The 27,208-nt window shown below is 37.7% G+C and overlaps 1 protein-coding gene across 1 annotated transcript in view; it reads left to right on the top strand.

Moving 5' to 3' along the window:
• CSMD1 (CUB and Sushi multiple domains 1) overlaps positions 1-27,208 on the top strand; it is a gene marked incomplete at its 3' end in the record, with an annotated part of 1,732,394 nt that overhangs the window by 1,231,121 nt on the left and 474,065 nt on the right. Inside the window, exons 8-9 of the mRNA XM_081220901.1 lie at positions 4,182-4,269; positions 22,166-22,290. Of these exons, the coding sequence (XP_081077027.1) occupies positions 4,182-4,269; positions 22,166-22,290 (213 nt within the window). The remainder of the gene's footprint in view (positions 1-4,181; positions 4,270-22,165; positions 22,291-27,208) is intronic.

The following is a 27,208-nucleotide window of genomic DNA, read 5'->3' as shown; positions in this document are numbered from 1 at the left end:
ACTTTTAAAAAGATCCAGAGTGTTTTGAGCTGATTTGCATGGGTACCTCCAATTTGTCATTTATTTTTAACTACTATTCCATGTGAGAAAAACAGAAAAGCAGAATAGAAGTAGACCTTCCTAAGCCTTAAAGTTGTTTTTTAGACCAGCTTGGTACTCTAAAATAGTGTAGTGAGAACCACACTAGCGTGGGCTACGTCTGATAGAAACAGTGATGGCCATTCAGCTTGAAGAAAATGGCTCATTTGACACAGCAATGACTGTTTTGCTTGAGGGAATGTGGGAGTCACATAACTGATGGGGGCAGAAAAAATACGGTGGAAGTAAGATTCTGCATTGGGGTTTGAACTTTTATTAAAACTAGAATCTTTTTAGAAAATAAATTTTAGCGACCTTTTAGTAGACTGCTGAGTGCAGGTTGGGAAACCTGCCCTAGCACCTGATACAGACTGTGAAACTATGGAGTTGGAGAAGAAAGCAGTAGAAATATCAGACTGATGGCAGTTGATTTGGTGGTAGGTCATTACTATCTTTCTTTGCATTCAGTTAATTTTTTTTTAATTGGAGTATAGTTGCTTTACACAGTTGTGTTAGTTTCTACTGTACAGCAAAGTGAATCAGCCATACATATACATATATCCCCTTTTTTTTGGATTTCCTTCCCACTTAGGTCACCCCAGAGCACCGAGTAGAGTTCCCTGTGCTATACAGTAGGTTCTCATTAGTTGTTTGTTTTGTACATATTAGTGTATATATGTCAATCCCAATCTCCCAGTTCATCCCACCCCCACCTTCCCTCTTGGCATCCATATGTCTGTTCTCTACATCTGTGTCTCTATTTCTGCTTTGGAAATAAGATTGTCTATACCATTTTTCTAGATTCCACATATATGCGTTAATATATGATATTTATTTTTCTTTCTGACCTACTTCACGCTGTATGACAGTCTCTAGGTCCATCCATGTCTCTACAAATGGCACAATTTCATTCCTTTTTATGACTGACAGTTAATTTTTTATAGTGACACATGACTCCCTCTCATTTCCTCTGGTGTTTATTCTATACATATTTTCTTTGTTGTGACCATGAAGATTACACATAAGATCCTAAATTTATGACAGTGTGTCTTAAATTGATACCATCTTAACCTTAATCACACACAAAAATCCACTCCTTTACAGTTTCCCCCAACTTCTATTTGTACACAATTATGCTCTCTATATTGTGTACCTATTAACATAGATTTGTAATTATTTTATGTATTTTTCTTTTAAATCCTATAAAAATTAAGTGGAGCTGTAAATCAAAATTACAATAATAGTTTGGTTTTTTTTACTTTTTTCCCATATTTGCCTTTACCAAAGAATGTTGTATTTTTATGTGGCTTTGAATTACTGTCCAGTGCCCCTTCATTTCAAGTTGAAAATGGACTCCTTTTAGAATTTTTTAATAGGACAAGTCTAGTAGTCATTCACTCCTCAGCTTTTGTTTTTCTGGGAATGTCTTAATGTTTCTCTCATTTTTGAAAGATAGTTTTGCTGGCTATAGAATTCTTGGTTGACAGTGTTGTTTCTTTCAGCACTTAAATGTATCACCCCACTGCCTTCTGGCCTAAAAGATTTCTACTGAGAAATCAACTGATAGTTTTATTGAGGATCTCTTGTTTGTGATGAGTTGCTTTTCTCCTTCTGCTTTCAAGATTCTTTCCTTGTCTTTTGGTAGTTTGATTATGTGTCTCACTGTGAGTCTCTGAGTTTTTTCTACTTGGAGTTTATTGAGCTCCTTAGAAGTGTATATCTATACCTTTTCTGAAATTTGAGAGGTGTACAACCATTATTTACTCAGATTCATATTTAAGATAGTTTTTAAAAAATCTTTGTCTAATAAGTCCAATTTGTGTATTTCTTCAGGGACTAGTGCCAGGATTAATTTTGTTTCTTTGAATAAGCCATGTTCCCATATATTGTTGCATGCCTTGTGATGTTTGTTAAAAAGTTGGCATTTCAAAGAAAGAGCCACCTTTCCCAGTCTTGCAGAGTGGTATGGGAGACTTCCACAAATGAGTGGGCCACTGAGCCTTGAGATCAGCCTGTGGTGAAGAAGTAAGGTCTTAGGTCTTTACTGCTCACATGTTCTGTCTGGGTCTGGGTATATGTTTGTATGTTTCTCCCCTAGCTGCTTTAAAATATCCTGATTCCCCAAAGAGCCTCATGGGAGCCTCTTCTCAGGGTCTTTTGTGTTCTGCAGTATTGCTCTGCCTGTATCTCTTGCCCACACCTGCCCGCTTGGCTGCAGTCCCCACGTAGTTTTTATAGCCAAGTGTCCACTGTTGTCTTATTGGCCTCCAGCTGCCATTCCGCAGCCTATGCCTGAGTCAGGCAAGGCAGGAACTAGTCCTTCAACACCGGCCTCACAGACAGGCCAGAACACTGTAAACAAGTTCCTCTTTGGTCCTCCTTCTCCTGTAGGGAACCAGGAAATGGACCCCTTCCTCTCACCAGTGCCATGTCAGGGAAGGTGTGGGGCAAAAGCATGTAAAAATTCCCTGAAATTTTCCACTATTATGAACGTGGCTTTTTCTTCATTGGACATTTGCCAGTTTCTGTAGATCTTTGATTAGTTTCCAGGGTTCCTACAAAGTTATTTAGCCTGTAGTTATTTATCTGATGTTTCCATGGGGGAAGGAGGCCTGGAGCTTCTATTCCACCATCTTCTCATTTCACTGCCCAACTTGCTGGATTATTTTTTTCAATTGAGAACATTAAATACTTAGGAAAGAAAATTTTTTATTGTGGTAAGATTGGTATTTAATGAAGGGTTATATCCATATCACAGTTTCATCCTAATTTAGCAATAAAAACTAAATCTTGCTATAATTATTAGTGCCATTTTTATGCATAGTTTTAATTAAATGCTTAAGGATTTCAGTATCTACCCAGATGTTTTTTTCCTTCTTATGGTATTATTCAAAATATATGTGAACATATTTATATTTGTAAGAATGCTTTTCAGGTGCAAATAATGAAATCATGTATTCAAATGAGTTTGAATTGTAGGAAATATATGAATCATCCAACAGGATATTCAGAGCTAATGTAGGTTTCTAATGTAGAATGTAATAATCTAATGTATTAATGTAATAATGTAGCTAATGTAGGTGAAATTAATGTAATGTAATCTCAACTGTGATATCAGGGGTCCTGGTTCTTGCTCAGTCTCTTCTATTCATGCTGTTGCCTCCATCTTTGAACTGTAGCAAGATGGTACCAACAGTTACACATTTGAAATTCAAACGTGGTCCAGAGTGAAGAAGAGATGATCTCTATGAGCTAACAGGAACGTCTCCCCAGAAACACTCCTGCCGGCTTGCTCTCAAGCATCATTGAACTGAATTGAGTCACAACCACCGTTGAACAAATTTCTGGAAAGAAAGAGGGAATTGCCTTGATTGGATTACACTAATTAGATAGAGTGGGATAGTTATTGGAGTAGCAGCCACTCTAACAAGCAAATGAATCCTTTAAAAACTATTCTGACTGTGCAACATCCCAGCAGGCGGGAAGGCTCTTTATAAAACAGATTCAAAAAAATAAATCACATCTGCACAAGAAGACCATTACTTTTTTTACTTCAATGATAAGCACGCTTGAGGTTTAAAATATAATAGGTAATTTTATGTAAAATATCTCTTGTATAGATCTTTTGTTTTGAATTTTTGAGTTTTATTTATTTATATATATGTATATATTTTTATACAGCAGATTCTTGTGTAGATCTTAATAGATAATTAACATCTCCATTTCATCCATGGGAATGAATGAAAGCTTTCTTCTATATAAGCTATGGTATTTATGGCATGATGCTCTTTTTTCCCATCATGCTATTAATTGTAACGTGTCATAAAGGCGATCATAATGAGAAAATGTTTTAAAATTAAATTTAGACTTCTTTAGTAGAGGAAAGAGTTCCAACCAAAGGCTGTTGGCATCCTGGGTAAGAAGCCTGTTTTTCAGGAATAAGAATAGGTTTATCTTAATCTAGCTAAATTATCTTAATTCTTAAAGAAATCACATGTTAAGGCATCAGCATTTAAGAAACAAATCTACCTAATGTAAATTTGTTATCTGGATATTTTCTGAACAGCTACATGAAAGTGTAATAATGTTTCTTTCTATTACAGTAACTCAAGGAGGTGTTGCTTTGGTCTCTGACATGTGTCCAGATCCTGGGATTCCAGAAAACGGCAGAAGAACGGGTTCGGACTTCAGGTAGGAGATGAAGTAATTATTTCAATAACATGTTATTTTCTAACACCTATATAATTTCATCTTGTAGTTTTAATTCTTTATCCTTTTGATTTAAAGATACAATTTCTCAATTATTATGCATCTGTAATATCTGTAGAATTCTAAAACATATTGTGCTGAAAAATTCCAGTTACTCCAGAGTTTGTACCTTTCAGTATATAAGCCATTATTAAAAATTTAACACTATATGGATATGATCAAAATTTGTCTCCAGGGGTTTTATTCTGTTTTTAATTTGCTACCTTCCCGTATTTGAATGCATTTTTGTTAATGTTTTAAAAAATAGATGGTACAAAAATTTAACTATAGCCTCATAATTATTTCATTAAATAAACTTTTATAATAATGAAGGTGAGTGGCAGTCAATGCAATTTATGACAGAAGATGTTATGATTCATTTTACTAGATTATGATTACTAGAGAATGCTTTATAGTTGTTACATTATGAATGTAGTAGTGATTATAATAGTGATATTTTTCTAGGTTTTTGCATTCCTTTCAATTACTTCAAGAAATTGAACATTTTCCAACTTACAAGATGGATACTAGTATTAGGAGTAAGCTGCAAAATCAAAGAGTAAAGGGGAGCAAGAAATATGTTTTTCTTTCTTATAATCTCACTATTTTTGAGAAAGAAACAAGAAAAGATGTTTGTAGAGTTTAGGCTACTAAAGTGAGCTGAAAATTGAAAGAAAGTAGTGATACTCTTATTAGAGAAGGAGGAAGAAATGTTACACAGTGAAATTGGAGAAGCAGTGTTTTTTTTTAAAGGATAGAAAAATAATAAAATTGTCTGTAGGGTGGCTGTAATGAAGTAGGTAAAATGATATATAATTTTTTTACATGAAAAGGAAACAAAAGTGTATAGCTGTGCTACTGAAATACTTTGGACTTCATAGTAGTGTCTGTCCCGTTGCAAATGGAATAGACAGTTGGAATGTTTGCCGTTTAAATATCACAAACTTTGAGTGTACATTAAGGTGTTAGTATTTTAGTTCAAGTTCCTTTGGAGCAGAGCCTGAGATGGGGACTCGTATTCTAGTGGTTTTCGGAAGAGTGCCCTCTGGTTATGGGGAACAAAGCAGGATAGAGTCAGAGTAGAAAGCTGAGCAGGAAGTTGACTTTAACTGGAGATTAGCTTCAGTCTCAATCTATGGGGAATTTCAGGGAACAAATCGTTTACGTTTTGGGCCCACCACCCTTGCCTTTCATCATTGGCTTCCTCCATTCAGCTCAAGGAAGTTCCCCAGAGCAAGAGTGATTATGAGTAGTTATTAGCACCCCAGGGGGGTTGTTGTGTCCAGTGGGTGTGGTGGTCAGCTAAGAAAGAAAACTACTGATTTCAAATGTAAAGTAGCTGTCAGTTGAAGGCATTCAAGAATTTGATCTCTTTTAAAATGATGCAAATAGATGAAATTTGCACATTCTTGGCTAGAACCCATGGAGCTTTCTGTCCTTTGTATTCCTTTCTTATCTCAAAAGTCAGCTCCTACCAGAAAGTGTTCTTCAAACCTTGCTTCCTAAAAGCCTAACATATCCCTCCTTTAGAGTTACAGTGGTGACTCTGCATTATGCATTTTACACATCCATTTCTTCCACCCAACTTAAGCTTCTGCAGGCCAGGGGTAGTATCTTATTGTCTCTGCCTCATCAGTGACTGGAATAGTGCCTGGTGCAAAGTAACTCAGAGGGTGTTTGTCAAAGGCACTTGTGTATGAGCGGATTGCCCATCCAGCACTCTGTCATCCCTGAAACTCAGAAACCTTGGTCTATGTGGCAGAGCTCTGTTTTAAAACAAAGCACATTAAATTTTGTCTGACTATGCACACTGTTCAAATTGCATCGTATGATAAAGAGAGCCAGAGAAACTGTTTAATCTTCAAAAGTTAGCAAGGAATTCAGAAACATTCAGGGCCAGTATCTGTTTAGCACGAGGGCAAGAAAAGATTTTATTAGTATCTGAGGTGAATATGCTGGCCTTTACTCTATCTCATTCTTATAACAGCCTTATTCCTGCAGCTGTTTAACTCAGGATAAGCATTGGCCATTGGGGCTGTATTGATGTGTCTGGGGGGAACGCCAGCTGGGTGTGTGCATGGCGAGTCAAGAAAGGGACAGAGTGTCTCAGCTGAGACTTTCAATCTTTCACTTTCTTAGTTTTCTGGGGAATCTCTATGCTGTTTACATGTCTCCAAGTTTATGGCAATTGAAGAATATAAAGATCAAATTTTCTATAAAATTACATAAAATGTAAATATTATTATTTTGCCATCTATGAGTGTACAGTCTGTGTATACCTATATGTATATATACAGAACTGTGATAAGCTAGTTTTAGGAACTTTTTTTGTAGTTCCTACAACTTTTTTTTCATAGGACTTTCTTCCTAGATGATCCTGTCAACTGCAAATAAAGACAGTTTTATTTTTTCTTTTCAATCTGAATGTATTTTATTTATTTTTCTTGCCTGGAGGAACTATCTAGGACCTATATTACAAGGTTGAATAGAATTGGTGAGACATTCTTGACTTATTCCTGATCTTATGGGGAGAGCATTCTGATTTTCATCATTATGGAAAGGTATTTTAGGCCCGTTAGTTGAAATGACATGTGGATGTGCCTAGCATATAATAAGCCTACTGTAAATGTTCACGTTTTAAACAGAGTAGGGGGATGTTCTTAACTGTTTAAAGTCTTTTTGAGACTGGTTTTAATGAAAGGCAATTCAGTTCTTTCTAAATTCTTATAATCAAAATGAATGACTAACATATAATCCAACCTAAAAACCAACATTGTCAAGATGAGTGGATGGAATTCATTTGTAGTTAGCACTGTAATTATGTGTAATTTGGGGCCGTTTTTGTTTGAAAAGAGTATACTTTATTAGGTTGGTAAAATATTCCTCATATGAGTTTATTTACACTATTATTCTTGTTTCTTTGGAAATCTTTTGTTTTCCCTAGAAAATCTAAATATTCATTCCAGTATTATCTATAAAGAATTCTAAATAAATGAAGCCTAAAATACAAAGCTTTCTTATTTGAATTTAGATCAATCCATGGACAATTTTCTGACAAATTTCTTCACCATCAGTTGCTCTCTTAAAGACAAAGTGTATTCATTAGAACTGATTATTAATGAATAGATTGATGGAGCAATTCAAATACAAATATATAAGGGATGGAGTTGGAGTAGAGATGGAGAGTTTATGGATGGATACTGGCATTTATTATTCATCTGTTTCCTATGCTAGTAGGATATATAGCCTATGTACAGGCAGATATAATTATCCCCATTTTGCAAATACAGCTGTTGAAATTCAGAATTTCAACATAATAAGATATCCAATCATGGTTAGAGCTGAGATTTGAAACTGGATCTTACTGACCTCAAACTTTGTAATAAGGTTTGACTTCAGTGGTTTGTAATAAGGAAAATGACAATGACTAAACGGTTTCGCACCTATCATGCAGGACCCCTGGAGAGAGGTGTGTAGTGTGTGGACATCACAGAGCAGCCAAGTGAGGAGTCAAGATACGGTTGAAACCCGACCTTGAGGCCCAGTGTTCAAAGCCATGCCTTTCAGCCTGGGGTTGCCTCTGCTCAGCACGAGGGATAACTTGTCCTAACTGATTACTGAGAGGGGTGTCGCATTCTGATCGGCTAGCAGCAGCCATGCTACTCACTGCGAGACCTTACGGTCTTCTTCATATATATTACATAAATATTATATATTTATATAAACACTACATACATTCACATGTTACAGATTCTTTATGTACATTTAGAATCCTAAGATATATCATTAACATCTTTTACCATATGTAACATGTAACAGGGACCTCCCTGATGTCTCTCCTTTTCTTTCATATGAACTGCCCTCACTAACCTTCATAGCCAAACCCCATTTAGCAGCAACCCTAGATGTATACAAGCTGCAGTACCTATCCTAAAACTCCCTCCTCTTCAGACTAGCCACTGTACCCTCAGGGTCTGTCTTCCTGCTTTCCATCCCCAGTCACATTCTTCACCAAGGATGGTCTTCCTTCCTGCCCCACCTATACCACCCATGATGGTTATCCTCAGTTGTTCTCATGATGGCTGTTCTCAGAGACACAAGTAGGGTAGGGCAGGCTAGTAGAGAACAGATGAGCATCGTGGAGAGGCCAACTTGGGAAGTACTGGCAGATGCTCTATGGTCCTCCCTAGGATTTATTTTTTGTAAGGTGGTGTGTATCCCAGTCTTCTCTGCCCTTCTCCACCTGCACAGGTGGCTTCTATTTGCAGGACACTCCCGCCTTGCTTCATCCCATTATTTCAACTTTTCCCAGCACTTTTGTGTTTGTGACACCCATTTATGTTTCTATCATCTTAGACTCATCTTAGAATAATAGAAACATACATTTATGTTAGATGTGCGTTTCTGTCATGTTAGGTCATGAGGTCCTGAAGGATTATTGATTTTATTTCTACTTATTGTGCCCACCGCAGGGTAGACACTATTTCTTTGTTGAATTGCATTAAATTGAAGCTGACAAGCCTACCCCTAGGGATGTACCATGATAGCCTCATTAGTACTCCGCTAAACCAATTAAGTTTTAACACCCTTGGTCAGAGAATAGATCGATGACATTTTCTTAAAACGTGACCTGTGCTCAAAATAGAATTTGGGAGTTGAAAGAGTGATAGTTATGACTTCATAACTAAATATTTAACTTATATTATTGACACTTATATATCACCATTCAAGTTAATAACTTTTTGTTTGTTTGTTTGTTTTTTGCGGTACGTGGGCCTCTCACTGTTGCGGCCTCTCCCGTTGTGGAGCACAGGCTCCGGACGCACAGGCTCAGCGGCCATGGCTCACAGGCCTAGCCGCTCCGTGGCATGTGGGATCTTCCCGGAGTGGGGCACGAACCTGTGTCCCCTGAATCGGCAGGTGGACTCTCAACCACTGCGCCACCAGGGAAGCTCAAGTTAATAACTTTTGTTGCTATGTCTTAGCCCCCCTTTTTTCCCCAAGGCATCTTGCATAATACACTTTATGAAGTTAAGAGGTGCCAGGTGGAAGGAGAAACTGAGGTACATGATGGAAAACTACACAATCAGTGAGAAACAGAAAAAAATCTATAACCCAAGTCTCTTGATAAACTGATGCTCATTTCTACTAATTCCCACCTTCAACTGTGTTCTTTTTCTTGTGACACATTGATGATTTTATGTACATCTATTAAAATATTGCTGTGGTGTGTTTTATTCTCTGTTGTAGTTCAGTCTCAGTGACAACAGAGCTACCTGCCTCTTCTTACATGAAAATATTTAAGAACTGTACTTAGAGATGGTGTATAAACCAGGAAATAAGTATGGTGTTATTTTCCTTAAGAATTGATTTTTATTAAGTTCTTTCATTGAATTATTTTTTAAATGCTGGAGGAATGAGGGAAACACGGGTAAATTGTAAGCTACTGAAGGCTTTATTGTTGCAGCGTTCAGGGTGTCAGTGAGAGAACATAGTCTTCTCCGTGGATGGGGAGAATGGTGGAGAGGTATCTGGGTGGGGAGGGGGCTCTCCTTCCTTCCATCCTGTACATACACCTGCTTTCTTGGCTTGTTGGAATGTTTTTCTTGCTTTCTATTTTTTTCCACTTGCTATAATGGAAAAATTCAATTATACTTTACAGTTGGAGCAGATGTATCAATTGAAATTCTGATATTATATTTAATATCAGTTTCCCCCTTAGCTCTTTATTTCTATGATTCTATTTATTTATGTTTTCCATGATGTGTTGATACTGCCCATCCTCACAATATATAATAATAGCATAAGAGATACTTTACTAAATGCTGATCACGGATGACCCAGATCTTATAATGATCCAGCCTTCCCTTCCTTCCAGTCTTGGCGCCAGTGCCTCTTCCTGAACATAGTCTCTGAAACACGCTTTTCATTCACACCCCTCACTCCCTCTATGCTTTCCTTGCTTTACTTTTGCTTCCCAGCACTGAGCAGGACCCAAGATAATATACCTGCCTGTGTTTACAATGTTAACTTACTACACATAACACAGGTTTCTGCTCTTTCTCCCACAAACATGTAAACTCTGTAAGGAATGGACTTGGTTTTGTTCATTGTTTCATTCCCAGTGCCCAGCATAGTTCTCAGCTCATAGCGAGTGTTCAGTAAATATTTCTTAAGTCATTTCCTTCTATTTTATATAAGAAATGCATGTATATTTACATATTGTAAGACAATGGTTAGTGTTGTTTTGATATGCAAAATTTTGATTTACAGGTAAATTTTCAGGAATATAATTATTACAGAGAAATAAGCTACTACTTATTTCTTCTATATTCTGTATTCGGCACTGAATCCCTACTATTTGCTAGGTAGTTTGTGTACATCATTGCTAATCATAATAACAGGAGGAAAATATAGATTTCATTATTACTATTATTAAGAGATTATTGCATTATTTAGCCTGATTTTTTCCCCATGAAATAAAGAAATAATCAGTTTACTAATAAAAGGAACCAAGTTTTGGGGTCTAGCATATGGCATGGTGATGATACGTAACAATGTTTTATTGTATACTTGACAGTTGTGAGAGGGTAGATCTTAAAACTTCTTACCACATACAAAAAATGGTAACTATGTGAGGTGATGGATACGTTACCTAACATTATTATAGTGATTATTTCACAATATATACATGTATCAAATCATCGTGCTATATACCTTAAACTTACACAATGTTATAAGTCAATTATATCTCAACAGAGCTAGAAAAAAATAAATGAAACAAGTTAAAAATGTTTTAGAGTTTGAATTAAGTCCATATTGGGTGTTTTGTTAATAAGCACAATTTGGGAACTATAATGGGAGCAATAGGAAATTTTAAAAACACTCAAGCTAGTTTCCTGTTGGAAAAGATTCACCTCCTATGACATAATCCCTTTGCACTCAGTGTTCCCAGGGGAACAGTCAAATAACTGTCTTTTATTTTTTGGAACCAAGCATTAGCTTATTTCTGGATGCAGGGTTGGGTCTGTAAATGATTTCTTTACTCACCTGCACAAGTGGAAAAAACAAGGTGAGGGCGACAGAGCATCCCTGCTAGAGTCTCCATATCCATAAAACAGGTTGGTGAGTGTAGACCTTTCCTAACACCCTGCATTTAGATTTTCAGCACCAAAGTCCCCTGACGGGCTCCAAAGTGTTTTTAGAATTTGAAACATCTTTAAGGAACATATAACGCTTTTCTATGCCTTGTACTGAATGCGAGCACTTCACTTTCACTACTCCTAGGAGACTGAAGTAGTCTAGGAAAGGTATTTGCCAGTGACTACTGCTCTTTCAAGGAGCCTTGACTGTATTTTTAAGAACTACTTAATGAAATACCACAACCAATATGTTTCTGTTCACACTATTTGAAACCTTTACGTCCCTTTGAAAAAGGGCACACTGGGAGTGTTTCAGGTCTCATTTACCTGGCTAAAACTGTTTCTGATACAGAATCCACCGAGTAGAATTCATGGAATACTCTTCCTCTCTCTCCCAGTCTTTAAAGTATCTGTAATAGTAAATTAATTTTTGTCAAAATATAATATCCATTTAAATAGTTGTCTGGGAGAATTGTTCATTGTTATTGAAGCATACATCAATTTCTTAATTTCAAAATGCAATAGGTAGTTGATTTTTTTCAATAACCCAATTATCATGACCATCAGAAATGGGATTTTAGGGATCCTTTAAATATTAACACTCTTTAAAATGACCTTCTTTAATACAGTTTGTTTCTCTGTTTCTTGGCTTCCTCATCTGTAAAAGAATGGGCAGAAATAGAAGGTGATGATTTCTGTGGTCCATCAGAGCTATAAAGCTCTGTGTCTCTTGGTCCCGTTTTTGCCGTAGTCTAATAAGATTTTACACAACTTCTATGAGGCTCCCTTTCAGTTCTGATGCACTTGACACTTGCTGAGAATTGGCTGTTTAGAGACTTTCTATGTTTCCATATTTATATTCTACGGTAGCTAGTTAGTTAATAGAGAGGGTAATTTGTTAGGTAGTTTTTGGATTTGACTAAGGTCAGTATATTGATAAAACCAGTCTGCACCCTTTACCTGTCAGTTGCATTCTTTTTGCACCACCTTCCTAAATTCCATCCGGAGGACTCCCTAATCTTCCTATTTGTGAAAGTGGGGAGGAGAGGAGGGGAGGAGAAAGTCAGGTGGCAGGCATGTGGGAAGATTAGGAAAAGAGGGTTTGTCAGTTCTTAGCTTATTGATGCCATCTACAGTTTTTCTATGTGTGTTTTTAAATTAATTCCTCAGCTCTCTTTACAGAGCAGACTTCTGTTAAGTGTTCAGTAAGAACTAGAACCAACACTGCCCTTTGCGGGAAGCAGAGAGGGTGCCCTCAGGGTGGAGCTCCCACGGCTTTGCTGTGGAGGGATCCTAGGGACCTAGACTTTGCTTTGCAGCTTCTTGCTCTGACGAAGTGGACTCCCTCTGGGAGGGCAAGGCATCACCATCTGGTCCCATTGCATAGTCTGATGTAGGGACAGTTCATCAGATCTTGCTCAGAGCAGACTTGGATAACAGACAATAGAAAAGGAGCAGGAGATTCTTGGGCCAGTGGGAAGGACCACCTTGTAGAGAGCAGCAGGGCACATGCTGGGAAGGCTGGTTCCAGGGCATTGATGGAGCACGGCAGTAAGTGAGGGCAGCCACACAGCTGTGCTTCTTTGCTTGTAGTCTTTGTTCCCAAAGGAAGAGGGGAAGAGAGAACGCAGATCACTACCTGGGGCTCTGGGTAGGGAGGTTGAGGAACCCATCCTTGTATTTACTAATTAATTGGTTACCTTAGCCAAAATGAGCTGAGCCCTTAGCACTGTGATGTGCTCCTGAGATAAAAGGAGAAACAAAGAAGGATCAGGAAAGGGATTCCTCTGTTGTAGACAGAATAGCAGGGAAAGGCTCTGGGGGGATAACTTCATAGCTGAGCTCAAAAGATGAGAAGGACTGCCCCCATCCCACCATGCAAAATAGTGGGGTGGGGGCAGTCCAGGCAGACGGAAGCACATGCAGAGACCCTGAGGTGGAAGAACCCTTCCTGCCTCTCTTCCCTAGAGGTGAAAATAAACATTAAGGGCTGAGTCTAAACGAAAGGAACTTAAAGCAGACACACCAACCAACAAACCCATAGCTGAACAGGGAAAATGGTGTGAGAGGAAGCGAGGCACATCCATCTGTGCAGGTGGTGTTTACGATTTGATTCTATACACCTACATGGCTTGGTGTGATTTTAGCATCACCTGCCCCGAGACACCTTTTCTGTTTGAAACATGATGCTTTCCCTCAGGGAGCCTTGCCTCTGGGAACCGCCTCACTGTGTGGCCTTTCCCAAGCCTCATACCCTTCCTACTTCTGGGCTTTAGGTTAATATTTCTCAAAAGAAACATTGTGTGGAGTAGTGAAAGAGCAAAGCTGTACCTCAAAGAGAGGGAAAGGAGAAGGGGTGAATCAGGAGAGGACCCCAAATCCCCAAGTCTAAAGGGGAAAAACTCTGGAGCAGGAAGGAATGGGCCCCTCTTTGGAACAGCAATTGGAAAATACTGTTCTGGACAAACCAGGCTACTTGCAATTCCCTGAATAGATCACCAGCTTTGACACCAACGGGGCTTTCTATGGTGGGTTTCACTCTAGAACACAGATACTCATTTTGAGAAAAGTAAATAAATTATATGGATCTTTTAAGACCCAACCCAAATTTCAGTTTCTGGCAATATCGTTGTTTTGCCTTTTCACTGAGGGCAGAATCATTTTCCCATAGTAATTTATATTTCTTTACGTCATTGCCCAGTGGTTGTTTGATGAAGTATTTCCTGCCCCCAGTAGTTCATCAGTACAGCCTTATGACTAGCAGGGCACCCCGTGCTTAAAAGCCTGACCATAACCAGTTGTGAACCAATGCAGGTGAGCTGTAATAAAGGCTGATAAAGAGGAGGAAGAGTAGATGGATTTCTTTGCTACCGTTATTTCTCAGTCCCATTTTACTGACAGATTGACACATGTAGCCTCAGGAAAGTGACTTGTCTTTCTCCACTTGTTCAGCATGTGTTTTCGAGTGCCTGTGATATGCCAGGCACTGTTTAAGGCAGTGGGGATATTTTATTTGTAGGAGGAGGACTTGAGTCTAAATGTACTAAAGATGTTGAAGAACATTGGAAGTGTTCCTGACAGTTTTCTTCTCATTTCTTTTCTTGTATCAAGTGTCATTTCTTTCCTTCCAAAGTTACAAAAATACCTTCAAATTCTTCCTACTACAGTTTTCTGGAAGCTTTAGCACCTGCTTCCGGAAGCTACCTGTATAACTAATTTTATTTATGAGAAGTAAATATTTTTTAATGAGAAAGAAGTAAGCAGGAGGAAGAGGAAGAGAGAGACAAATGAAAGAGGAAGGGAGAAGGAGGAGGACGGAGCGGCAGAGATGGGGAGGGTGGGGGGGGCTTGTATATGCTAAGAAGAGTGATATTGTTGTTTGCAGAGTCAGCTTCAGTGCATGTGAGCGGTTTAGTTACAGGCCCATGAATTCAGAGGTGCAAAATGTAATCTTCTTTGTACTGGCACTGTAATTAATTTCTTTTTCAATATCCGCATTTAATCTGAGTCAGAAAATTTTATTTATTCACTCTTAAAGTTTTTGAAATCCATAATTTCTTAGTCTATCAGGTTTAGTCAACTGTTCACTTCCCGTCCCCCTCTGCTGATGATGTTGTGTCAGGGCTTAAGGAAAGGCCCTCATTTCAATGGTGGGGAGTGGTCATGGCTTCCCCGCCTTATCCCTGCCCCTTGGATCCCTGTCCTGATCGTCCCCGGGCCCCTGGCCGGGCGCACGTCCTCTTCCTGGAGAGGAGATGTTTCTGAGTCTGGGGCTTCCTTTCCACCAACCACAGCCAATATTCAAGAGGCATGAGCACCCTGGGGACGACCTGCTGTGTCACTCGAGGGCTCAGGGTCTCCACCTCCTAGTCTTAGGCTCCCATGCTGCCTTTTCTTCTTTAGAGAGGCTGTGCCATAAGACACAGACTTGTCCATGGGGTCACAGCTGGGAAAGGGGAATGGATCTGTGTTAGCCCTGGGGGCCCACACACTGCCCTGGGCAGGGCTCTGTCTTGTTCCACAGCCTCACCCAACTTGCTTCCTGGTCCAGGGTGTGGCGGATACCAGGGCACCGCATTCCACAGCCCTGACACCACCTATCACATCTCTGCCTGCTCTGGCTCTCCATGTTCTCCTCCCCCGCCTCAGCTTGGCCTTGTGTTTTGCTTTGCTTTTATGTTTCATAGTGGGGAATGAGGAATGGGGAACAATGTATCATCACTGCTCCTTTAAACATATTTCACACACCTGGATGACACTTCTGGATTTAGACACCTATAATTTTACTTCGTGCTCTGCCAGTATCAGCATCCTCAGGGTGTAAGTAAAATACAGGAGCAAAATCACAGGTGTGAATCCTCGCGCACACACACACACACACGCGCGCGCGCGCGCACACACACACACACACACACACACACACCCTTCACTTCACATATTATCCTGCCACATGGCTCCAGTACTTCTCAAAAAATAGTTAAGCAAGAGGGAGGAGATATGGGGATGTATGTATATGTATGGCTGATTCACTTTGTTATAAAGCAGAAACTAACACACCATTGTAAAGCAATTATATACTCCAATAAAGATGTTAAAAAAAAAAAAAGCTGGTGAGGAAGCCTAGGTGACCTTTGTGTCTTGGGCTTCTAGGGATTCTAAATTCTCTTGATGACCCTCACAAAATCTTTGAAAATTTATTAAAATTTCAGTTGTTTCCTTTTTATACATAAAAAAATAGTTAAGCAAGATATCTATACCTTTGGTACAGTGTGGTTCCAGATATAATTTCCCCATGTCATTTGTGTTCATTTTACAAAGAGAAATACAGCAAATTCTGACTTCAACTTAATTCTAAAGAAAGTTTTTTGCTCTAATTTTTGTGCTTTCTGTTACTTAAATGTGAAAACAGTATAATATAATGTGTTTCTCCTTTTTGCTGCAGATGCAAAATGTGTAAATGCCTACCCCTGATGCCTAAAAATAGTATCTATTTTTTTTTTGTATTTATGAATCTTTAAGTATGTTGCTTGAGCTGGATTTTTTTTAACCAAGAGACAGATATCTATCTATGTATCATCTATATCAATCTATCAATCTATTTATCCATTTAGAAAATTCTAAATGGGGAAACTAGTTGCTTCAATAGATTCAATCAACACCAGCCAGCATGGATTGAGGTAACAGGTGGGATCTGCCCATCTAGCCACTCAGGTAGGTCAGAGTTATCTCTGAATTAATGGATAGTTACACATCACAGCTAAATCAGTCCACATCCTATTTTGGATTCTAGTTTAATCTTTAAGTTACTTTGTGTGTGGGGTTTTTTTTTAGAAATAGTTATAGTACCAATCTTAAATAAATGCACAAATAGCCATTCTCTAGGAAAACCATATTTAGAAATAGTTCATTCACCTAGAAAGTCTCTTCAAACTATAGGTAAAGTCAAGTAGATGGTGACAAATGAAATGTCTTCATAATTCAAACTTTGAATGACGAGCCTTTCAGAAGTGCTAAGCATTGAAGAAGTGAAAAATGTGTTTTTTTCTATTCTGTTCTATTATATTTAAAACACCAAATTATTCTGCTTCAACTATTTAACTTAAAATTTGCCATTTGGATATTTATTATCAATACACAATTTATCTTGATCTTATACAAAATCACTTTTCTGTTATTTTTGACAATTTCCAGCTACTAACAATTGTCAAAATTGTATGACAAAATAATTCTTAGGTGTTCTAAATTTAATTGCCAATGGGAAGATACTAATTTCTTTTTTCCTGTTATTTTCTTCTGAGTGCTTTACAGAAAACCAAATTAATCTTCCTAATGTTATACATATGCCTTCAAACATAGTAATCATAAAATCAAATCATAAATAAAAGCTTAGTTTATTTTATATTTGAAGCTGAAAGTGTGCATGGATTTTAAATTGAACTGATTCAAGTGCTAGATAAAACCAAAGCATAAGTTTGAAAATAATAAATTAGAAGGTGGATCATCATCAGTTTCAAGCTCAACCCTGTTCATCTCAATGCAGAGACTACTCCTCATCTCCACTCTTGGGAATGAGTTTACCCATCAGTGGCTCTGTTTTCCAAACTGCCATCAAGCTAAGAGATTGCTCTTGTTAATAATTTTAATGCTTTGAAAGTAGAGAAGCCTCACTATTTTATCAGTTGTTATTTCCAGTCATTTGTCAAAAGGATTCAGGACAGAAATTAAGGAATGAGTTCCATATCAGACTCTGTACATACTGAGGACTGATTTCCCCAGAACCCAGATGGAGATTTCTGGACTAGATCTTCTGTGTGTGATACACTACAGTGATTATGGAACATTAGGAAGAGTCTTCTACCTTCTGCGGTAGAAGAGGCTTCTGTAGTTTTTGTCTGCTGGAAATCTGAGGAGAGTGTGAACTCTGTTAGGTGTGAGAGAGTTCTATCTCAGTGAGTGAGAGCAAATGGGGCAATCTAATAGTAGGATTTTAAAATATTTAAAAATTTAACTTGTAATAAAATCAGAAGTACTACGATTATTGCAGTATAGAAACAAAAGTGTACTTGTGATTCTATTACCACTCTAAAAATAGTTTTATGCCTAATTTTCCTGATAGACAGATTCAGATACTTATATAGATAACTGTTACCTGGGATCACAATTTTCTATCAAGCTTTTTTCTTCTCTATATTGCTATATATTTTGCTCATTTTTGTAGAAATGTATTCATTCAAATATATATGAAATAATATAGTCAATCATATTTCTCATGGTTTCCAAAAAACAACACTGCCCATATTTTCTCCAATTTTGGATGATAAATCTATAACATATTGCCAGAAATGAGATAGAGTAGTCAAAGTTAACACAATTCACTAAGAATACCTAAAGGAAGTTGATCAGATGTATGAAAAGCATATATGAAAAAGAGAGACATTTTGTTGGCATGGAGTACACTCCATCAAAACTATGAATGATAGGCTTTGGTAACTGAAGTAAGTGGTTGCCAAAGGGAAGCAATAATCTCATTTTCCTTCCTTTATGTTTGACCATGCCTAGAAATTGTGTGAGATACTAGTACCTTAGTTTGAGAGGATCATAAAAAATGCTGAAGCACTCTTAAATCCCGACTCTCCCTAACCCGTTATTAATCACATCATTGGTGTATTTTGTTCACTGTACTTAACAACACTTTCATTTTCTTCTTATTTGATTTGTTTGTTTGTTTTTTGTCCTCCCTTAACTAGAATGTTATCTCCATGAGATGGGGACTTTGTTGGTCTTATGAATTTCTGCATATTTAGTACCTGGAGTAGAGTGTGGCACACAGTGGATATTCAATAAAAATACATTGAAAGAATGATGAAAAGTATGAAAACTGAAATTTAGGTAAACAAAGAGAACTGAAGATTGGGGCCTGGAGTAGAGAACATGGAGATATAATAGTTGTTTTCAAACCAAATATTTAGATTTACTTCATTTATTCAACGTGTTTCCAGAAATTTAAACAAAGACTAAAGGCCAATGAAATTATGATGTATATGTCTAAAAAGTATAGCTGTTTTAAATAACTGCTATGACTGACAATGAAAATTAGAATTATGTTTACATTTTGGTTTTTCCACTTTTCCCTTTTAAAAATAATACTTATTATGTCCTTAAAACACAGTGTTTCTCAAAATTACTTCCATAGAATTGTTTCTTGTAACTTTCTATTTTATATTGGAGTACAGCCAATTAACAATGTTTTGATAGTTTCAGGTGCACAGCAAAGCGACTCAGCCGTACATGTACACGTATCCATTCTCCCCCAAAGTCCCCTCCCATCCAGGCTGCCACATAACATTGAGCAGAGTTCCCTGTGCTACAGAGTAGGTCCTTGTTTGGTTATCAATGTTAAATACAGCAGTGTGTACATGTCAGTCCCCACCTCCCTAACCATCCCTTCCCCCACCCTTCCTCCATGGTAACTGTAAGTTCATTCTCGAAGTCCGTGAGTCTGTTTCTGTTTTGTAAATAAGTTCATTTGTATCCTTTCTTTTTAGATCTGCATATAAGCTATATCATACGATATTTCTCTTTCTCTGTCTGACTGACTTCACTCAGTGTGACAATCCATGTTGCTGCAAATGGCATTATTTCTTTCTTTTTAATGGCTGAATAATACTCCATTGTTTGTATGTACCACATCTTCTTTATCCATTCCTCTGTCAGTGGACATCTAGGTTGCTTCCATGTCTTGGCTATTGTAAAGAGTGCTGCAATGGACATTGGAATGCATGTATCTTCGGACCATGTTTTTCTCCAGATATATGCCCAGGAGTGGGATTGCAGGGTCATATCGTAGCTCTATTTTTAGTTTTTAAGAAACCTCCATACTGTTCCCCATAGTGGCTGTACCAATTTACATTCCTACCAACAGTGTAGGAGGGTTCCCTTCTCTCTACACCCTCTCCAGCATTTATTGTTGTGGATTTTTTGATGATACCCATTTTGACTGGTGTGAGGTGATACCTTATTGTAGTTTTTATTTGCATTTCTCTAGTAATTAGCGATGTTGAACATCTTTTCATATGCCTTTTGGTCATCTGTATGTCTTCTTTGGAGAAATGTCTATATAGGTCTTCTGCGCATTTTTTGATTGGGTTGTTTGTTTTGATGATATTAAGCCACATGAGCTGTTTGTAAATTTTGGAGACTAATCACTTGTTGGTCACATCATTTGCAAATATTTTCAACACTCATTTATGATAAAAACTCTCCAGAAAGTGGGCATAAAGGGAACCTACCTCAACATAATAAAGGGCATATACGACAAACCTACAGCTAACATCATACTAAACAGTGAAAAGCTGAAAGCATTTCCTGTAAGATCAGGAACAAGACAAGGATGTCCACTCTCACCACTTTTATTCAACATAGTTTTGGAAGTCCTAGCCACGGCAATCAGAGAAGAAAAAGAAATAAAAGGAATCCAAATTGGAAAAGAAGTTAAACTTTCACTGTTTGCAGATGACATGATACTATACGTAGAAAATCCTAAAGAAACCACCAGAAAACTACTAGAGCTCATCAGTGAATTTGGTAAAGTTGCAGGTTACTTTCATAGAATTCTAGTTGCCCTGGATACTTAGTGCAAAAGGGCTTCCTCACCAGATAAATTTGGAAAATTCTACATACTTTACATTCTCTTAAGTAGGTGAAACACGTTTTGCATATTAAATTTTAGTAAACTGCAGGTCCCCTTTAGAAAAGAAAGATGCTTAATTTTGTTTAATCCAGAATTTTTCAAATTGATTTGACCCTGATTAGACGATTTTTATAGACATCTGTGATGACCCTCCGAGAGTGTTATACAGAAGTGTGGGAAGTGCTGCTGTAATGTTACTGGAATAATGTTCACTGTGATATTGCAGGTTAGACTTTTTCAATAAGCAGGAAAGGAAAGCATTTGTTTATTTCTTTCCTTATCTTTTATCTATTAATAACTTTACAGATAACATGGGCAACTGTGCATATTGTCTCTCAAAGACTCTCTTTCATTCCCATTTTTGTCAACATCAGTGTCAGGTTTTATCAAACGGAAGACACAGGTAGAATTTCCTCTTGTAACAGTAGGCTTGTCAGATAATAAAATAATGCTGCACTCAACTCAGTGCCAGACAACAGGCTTAGAAGAAGTGATTGGGTGTGCTCAGACCTGATGTATGCCTCTCACGTCTTCTCACGCACCTGTCGGTTTGTGATTCTGCAATCACGTTTTGTTACTGCTTACAACCTTAGGGCTTCATGTTTTCAGAGGCAGCTCTGGAGCCAAAGCAGTTTTTCATCTAACTCTAGGCTGGATGGATTGCTTTTTTCTAAATCAAATTATTCTTTTCCTATAAGATGTATTTCTGAAATATAATAGCACTGGCCTCCGTCTGAATATAATTAATATAATTAATGTTTGCAATGATAACAAATTCTTTACTGAGACATTTTTTTCCTTGTTTTTCATTGCAAGCAAGTTTTATAATGATGATGATGATGATAACACTTAACATGAGATTTATCTCTTTAAAATTTTTAAGTGTACGTTACTGTTGACTATAGGTACAATGATGTATAGCAGATCTCTAGAGATTATTTATATTACTTAAACTTTATACCTTTGAATTAATAACTTCCCATTTCCCTCCTTCCCCCCTTCCCCCCAGCCCCTGGCAACCACCATTCCAGTCTTTGATTTTATAAATTTGACTGTTTTTGATACCTCATATAAGTGGAATCATACAGCACTTGTCTTTCTGTGTACTGAGACATTTTCTTAACCCAGGCTTTTTCAGTCTTTTTTGGTAAGATATTTATCCACGTGGAATGACATCCAACTTTGTTTTGTTTCCAGGGTTCATTTCTTTCACATGCCTTTTCTTACTTAATCCACAACACATGGTCCTGCAACCTTTGTTATTGTCTTAATTTTAGAGAAGATACCTTAAGGATCATATATTTATTTAGCAGAAGTTGGCAGAATGGAAATTTGAACCCAGGTCTTGTGCTGCATTAGAGGGTTGTATCTGTGAATAATTACTAATGGATCACTTAATGTTTAATATCGTTTTGACGGCATAACACAGTAGCAGCACTGTGATGATTTTTTTTAAAGAAGTCTTCCATGAATAATTCGGGTTGTTTTTGGTTTTGTAATTGCTCAGGGTTGGTGCAAATGTACAGTTCTCCTGTGAGGACAATTACGTGCTCCAGGGATCCAAGAGCATAACGTGTCAGAGAGTCACGGAGACTCTGGCTGCGTGGAGTGACCACCGGCCCATTTGCCGAGGTAAGGCCTGTATGATTATTGCGTCTGCCCAGGTTCTCTCTTTCCTCAGATTTGGCATGCTTTTCTGAACGATTTAAGTGCAAAGCACTGTGTATAGGCAGAGCAAAACGTGGTGATGATTTATGCTTTCATAGTGATGTAGGTAAACGAGAAATATTTCTTGAAATTTTTTTAGGAGGCAGACATTTCCAAAGATATTTGTGGTTTTTAAATTTCAGGAAATACATCTAATCATTCAGACACACACATACTCGATATAACTTGGTATCTATCTAGCTATATACACAGTTTGCATATGTATGAAAATATGTTACATAACCAGATGCTTTGGAAAACTTTATGCATGTCCCTGCAAATCTAAAAATTCTCACTTTGCAATAGTAGTGAAGTTGAATTCTTGGGTTTTGATAGTATCAGTGATAAAGGGAGTTTGTTAACATGATCTGAAGCCATCGTTTTATTATTAAATCATAATAAACTAATCTTGGACATAGAAGAGCAAAATACTGCATTATCATCATCTTCTTCAGTGAGGTCAAAGTATGTATTTGTTGCTTCTGTGAAGTACGTGAAGAATTCTACCAGAAGTATAGAAGCCATAGTGATCCCAGCAGAAAACTGTTTGGACTATTTTACTAAGGAAGAATCAATAAAATTAAAAGAAAAACTAGGTATTTTGTTTTGTTTGCATTTTGGCCATAAAATAATTTATGCAAATTGGTAGTTTTAAAGGAAGAAGAAAAGAAAGTACTAAGTTGAACAAGGAGTAAAATGTATATTCTTATATACTTTCATATATAAGAATATCTTATCCCTCCTTATAGTCTTTTTCAAGTGAATGGATTCATAAATTTTTATTTTAAAATGTTCCAGTTGTAAAAAGGTACAATACAAGATGAACAGTGTTAAGTTATATCCTGTGAAATGAAGTAGTTGCAAAATACATTGCTAGTTTCATCAAAGCTAAAATACTAGATTGCAGGCTTTAGTATAGTTTACCTTTACCTATAACAACTTGGTGGCTTTTTACATGTAGAAAACACAGCTTTGTAGCATCTGTGCATCCCGAGGGCAGAGTGGGCGTGTGGTCTGGTTGCAGGTGGCCCTTTCCCATGAAAAGTTTCCCTTCTTGGAGAAGCACCCATCTCTGGTCAGGAAATGTGTATGGCTGCGCCCCTCCCCTTTTGGTCACTAGACTATTTGTATACTAATACTAAAGTGACATCATTAGGCTTTCAAAGGAACTGTAGCAAAATCCATATTCCCATGAAAGGATGGTAATGTTCATGCCCCAGTTACAAATGAGGACTAAGCCACAGGTATTATCTTTGCCCTAAGGAAAAAATATGCTTTCATTTTTAAATGTTTTTCTTGCTCTTCTATACCAGGAACATATGTCATTATTTTAAAAGCCCACACTAGACAAAACTAGTAAATGTGCATCTGCTTTAAATTGATATTTTAGAGTAACAGAAAGGAACTCTTGAGTAGGATATTATTTGATTCTTACCCTATTTATTAATCCAGAAGTTTTCCTTTTTTTTTTCCCTTTGGCCCAAATCTCATCTACACTCATAGCAATTTCCCAGCACGTTGGCCCCAGCTTATATGCTGATTTGGTGTCAAACACTCAGGTGCTTGCTCCATCCAGGCTAATGGTGGGATAGTTCCCTCCATCCCCCTGGACCACCAACTGCTCACTTTTAGAGGTAATTAGAGGAGGAGTCGTCTGACTTCCTGTTCCCATAGACTCTAATGAACTGCTTCATCATTTTAGAAGAGAAAGCTCTCCCACAGGGTCTTCGTCTGTTGTGTGGTTCTGGCCTGGTTTCCCTGGAAGCCTCCTCACCTCTTTCCACACCCACTTCTGTTTGTCACACTCAACTTTATTCATCTCTTCTTTTTTCCTCCCAGCTGTTAACTCAGCTGGTTTGCTTTAATTAGATGTACCTTCATTTTCATGGACTAATCCTTCAGCTCTTTTTCAATGTATTACTTTTAACTTCCTGAAATAATGAGCTATAGCAGCAAGAAATAATTAAGGAAGAGTTTTCTTATAGGATGTATATTTTAAATCTGCATAATAGAATGATAGCAAACTGTGTCTAGAGAACAATAAAAAATATCTTTAAAAACAGTTTTAAAGAAATATGCATTTTAGAGCATTTAGAGTAGTACGACATTAAACAAAAAAAATTAAAGTCCTGAAATCTCCTAAATAGGAGAATTTGAGATAAACTGTTTAGAATTAGGTGGTAACAATTAGGTGACAGAAAATCAAACCCAAGAGAAGCTTAAAACAAATGGAAGTGGATTTCTCTCTTATACAGACGTTAAGAGCTAGGCAGTACAGGACAAGGATGGCAGGTCTGTTTCAGATATGAAAATGTCCTCAAGACTCACTCTGTCCTCACTATGGTCACGCCTCCATCCTCATAGTCCACGGTGGTATCCGAACTCCAGGTGATTGGATGGAGGCGGTTAGAAGAAGCAGGGAGAGACATAGAAGATGCATGCTAATGAGAGTCTGCAGAAACCATCATATGCATTTCTGCTCATTCTCTTTGGCCAAAATCCAGCCAGATATTCTCACCTTGTTGTGAGACTTAGAAACGTATATATTTTTTATTGTGTGTTTAAATATATGCCAAACAATTATATTTCTGTGAAAGAAAAGGAGAATAGATATTAAGGGAATCTTTGCCATGGGGGTATATTTTTATAAGGAGAGGTGGGATAAATCACTGAATAAATGACACTTTTTTTTTTTTTTGCTTCCCTATATCATCTGCAGCTTTTCATGAGTGGAGAGTGTAAATAAATTAGAGAATCATTCATCCCTCTCTCATGTCCCTTGGCATTTTTGTATCAGTGCAGGAGTATATGTGTAAGCTATATGGATGAAAAAAAGGGTGGAGCTGTGTGTATATGAATATCCCACTTTCTGGACTGGAAAGGGCTCATCTGTAAGTATCATGGTTAAGCAAGGAACCTGTCCTCCACTTCAACACCCAACTCCCTTTCTCTGCCCTGTACTCACCTCCTGGCCACATGGCCCTCTCACAAGAGGCAGCTTCCTCCAGCAAAGCCAGCAGGAGCACCCTTCCCTCTAGTCTGGGTGACAGAGTCTTATATAACATAAGTAATCACCATGTACCATGACCTGATCAATTACATAGACAGATGGATGGTCAAACGTCTTAGTGCATCTGTAGGCTGACCCAATAGAGGATCACTTTGAGCAGTCTCTAGAGCAGGGCTCTCCACTAGAAATAAAATGCAAGCCACAGATGTAACTTTAAAACATCTGGTAGCCAGATTTGAAAAGGAAAAGAAGCAGGTGCAGTTAATTTTAATAATATATCGATAATTTATTTAACCAAAATATTACAAATATTTTAATGTACAGTCAAAAAGATTATATAGGGAGATGCTTTACTTTTTTCTCTTTCTTTTATTCATACTATGTCTTGGAAATCCAGTGTGCATTTTATGCTCAGAGCACATCTCAGCTCAGACCAGCGGCATTTCAAGCGCCTGATAGTCAGATGCGCTAGTGGTGACCATGGACAGCGCCACTTCGCAGTGTAGCTCAGCCCAGTTCGTTTTCTCCGCACTCAACAGGCCTGTGGGTGTGAAGGGAAGCAGCGATCTCTATGAGTCATGGCTGGTTTCCTGGCAAGCATCCCTCAGTGTAGAACATGCTTTCTTCCATTAAAGCCCATACATTTTCCAGGTTGGCAACATTTAGTTACCCTGAGTCTGTCATCAGTCCCTCCTTTAAATAGTGTCTCTACTGGCTTTTAATGACTGATTCCTCAATTAAAGAAGAGCTGAAAAAAACCTTTCTTTAGGTGGAACTTTTATGGTTATTTCTATAAAGATAGCTTTAGCTGTCTAAAATGTAGGGGGAGATAGATAACATGAAACAAAATGATGTTTCAAATGCTACCCAAAACAGAACATAGGGATATTTACTTAGCTGTCAGTAGGTTCCAGACACCAAGTGCAAAAATTTTTCAAGTTCATCTTTTCCTCTGTGCTACCCCGTAATACATTGTAGGTAAGAGGCGAGCACCATGGCTTGGGTTTTCCTGATGCACTCGGAGCCTTTAAAGCAGCCCTTATATTGATCATCTCAGCCACATGTTCTAAATTCAGCTATCTATCAAATGCAATAAAATGCCTCTGGTCTGAGCATTGCACGCATTATGAGATTTCAGCTCAGTCACTTAAGGAAGGACTTATTCTCAAGGCTCCCTTCTTCATGAAGGGTCTCTAACTCTTAAGTAATTATCATGCCTTCCCCACAGAAGGAATATCTGATAGAGGCATTTGATAAATTGCAGTGAGTCAGGAGTGATCTTTCACATCTGGACACTGGGTCCTAAGCCAATGCTTACTTACATTAGCTAATTAGCTCTGAGAATGGGAGATGTTACCTTTTCTTCCTACAGGGATGAATGGTTGTCATAGCTCAGTAATTATACAAGTGATTTTGTTTGAAATTATGCTTACTTCATTTAGGGATATGAAAACAACCATTATGATTTTTCACAGGGTAAAATATGAGCTGTTTGAAACTGTGTAAGTATCTTTAACTAGCAGTAGATTTTTAAAATAAGCAAACAAAAAAGAGAAGAAGAGGATATACTTCTTTTTTTTAAGTAAAATGTTCCAGCTGGCATTTCATTCCATCAATATTTAGGGGGGATATATAGAGAGAATTTCTTCTAATGCTAATGCACTTTGATCTGTGGAATTAATATTTTTAGCTGCTCTCTGAGTTGAAAGGGCACATAAGAAAAGTGAAGTGTTTTTTGCAGTTGTAACTGTGGTTACATGGAAGCCAATTAGAGCTACCAAGGGTCACAGAATAAAGTTATTATTATCTTGGGATTCCAGGTCAGGTTAGCTC

This window comes from Mesoplodon bidens, assembly GCF_964165515.1.
Source record: "Mesoplodon bidens genome assembly, chromosome: 20".
Taxonomy (NCBI): Eukaryota; Metazoa; Chordata; class Mammalia; order Artiodactyla; family Ziphiidae; genus Mesoplodon; species Mesoplodon bidens.
The sequence above is the reverse complement of the archived record's forward strand: the minus strand, read 5'-3'. Positions and strand labels throughout refer to the sequence as shown.